This window comes from Cyprinodon variegatus, unplaced genomic scaffold (genome assembly GCF_000732505.1).
Source record: "Cyprinodon variegatus isolate N-32 unplaced genomic scaffold, C_variegatus-1.0 Scaffold142, whole genome shotgun sequence".
Taxonomy (NCBI): Eukaryota; Metazoa; Chordata; class Actinopteri; order Cyprinodontiformes; family Cyprinodontidae; genus Cyprinodon; species Cyprinodon variegatus.
Window position 1 is genome coordinate 1,332,160 of NW_015150595.1, and position 1,648 is coordinate 1,333,807.

Genomic DNA, 1,648 nt, shown 5'->3' on the forward strand with positions numbered 1-1,648 from the left:
ATCAAAAAAGTACTCCAGAGTGTTGTTCAGCATGGGGGTGAGTAGAAAATGAAGGCTAATCATGTTTTGGGTGTACTATTCCTTTAAACGATCTCTGGGGCTTAATGCGGATGTTTTCTTTTGGTCATCAGTTCTTGGTGACATGGCACACTATCGACGCCGATTCTCCTGAGCTGAGTCACATCTTGTGTTGGGCTCCAGCCGACCCGCCCACCGGGCTGTCCTACTTCAGCAGCATGTACCCTCCTCATCCTCTCACTGCGCAATATGGAGTCAAAGTGCTGCGCTCTTTTCCTCCAGTGGGTCACACACCTGTGATTCTTAAATCCAGCAAATTGGAGAAATGTTCTTTTTTCTTTGATAGCACAAACATTTTTATTTATGTTCACAGGACGCCATCTTGTTCTACATTCCGCAGATCGTTCAGGCGCTTCGTTACGATAAGGTAAGGACCAACTTGAACTACTTTCTTCTCAAGCATTAAGTCATAGATCGGCTGAATAAAACCTTCCTTCGATTCAGATGGGTTATGTGAGGGAGTACATCCTGTGGGCGGCACAGAAGTCTCAGCTCCTCGCCCATCAGTTCATCTGGAACATGAAGACCAACATCTTCATGGATGAGGAGGGACACCAGAAAGACCGTGAGTCTCAATGTTAACTGATGAGGTCACGCTTCTGTAAACACAGCCATGTTTACAGGAACGGCACGGCTTACATTATTTATGAAAAGAGAAATGTAGATTAGAAAGTACGCCAAGAGGCAGCAGATTTCTAAGCAGACAAGAACTTTTTCTACATGCATAAATCATTTAATCACGTTTTAGTGTGACCAGATCTAAAAACTAAAACAAATGTGGGACAGCTAGGACGTATATGAGGGACAATGCAGCTGTCTCAGCTGTGCGTTTCTTTGGTGTTTCCTTACTCTGCGTTCCTCTCATCTCAAACTTAAAAATGACTTCGGCAAACCTCAGAATAAGCTCTCTGAGAATCACCTTTCACTGACTCACTCATTCCCTTTTCCCACTGGCTCATGTAATTGAAAAATTTATATAATGATTTATGCTATTTACTCACTGAAAAAAGCTTTTCTACTCAGTATGTTTCACCTGCAAGGTGTTTGTAGACAAGACACAGGGCTGCCAACTTTTCCCCAAACCTTAGAGTGAGATTTTGAAATAGTTTGGACAGGCCACCCTTGTCATCTTTAGATTGAAAGGCTCTGAGGATACGTGCAGCTATAGGTTGGAGGTTTTCAGAGGATTTACCGTAATATTCTGACTATAAGCTGCACCTGAATATAAGCCGCAGAAGCTAAATTGCATGATTTGTACATATACAAGCCGCACCGGACTATAAGCCGCAGGTTTTTTTTGTTTAATGTCCGTCTTTCTCGCTGTCGTTCTGTCTCGTACCACTCGCGGTAGAAGTCTGCTTCCGGAGGACCTCCGTATTCCCCCGCGCGCAGCTACCGTACTTGTGTGTCGAAGCAAATGTGATGTCAACATCCTGGATGGTAAAATCCATAGATTTAGGTATTACCCTAGTGCAGTGGTTCCCAAAGAGTGGGGTGCGCCCCCTAGGGGGGGCGCAATGCCATTGCAGGGGGGGCGCGGGAAGCAGTATGGATGAATGAAGAAAAAAAA

At 44.6% G+C, this 1,648-nt stretch overlaps 1 protein-coding gene across 1 annotated transcript in view; it reads left to right on the forward strand.

Moving 5' to 3' along the window:
* Positions 1 to 1,648, forward strand: part of LOC107086063 (phosphatidylinositol 4-kinase alpha-like) — a 77,972-nt gene that overhangs the window by 58,367 nt on the left and 17,957 nt on the right. The window contains 3 exon segments of the mRNA XM_015376804.1: positions 132 to 299; positions 392 to 445; positions 523 to 643. Of these exon segments, the coding sequence (XP_015232290.1) occupies positions 132 to 299; positions 392 to 445; positions 523 to 643 (343 nt within the window).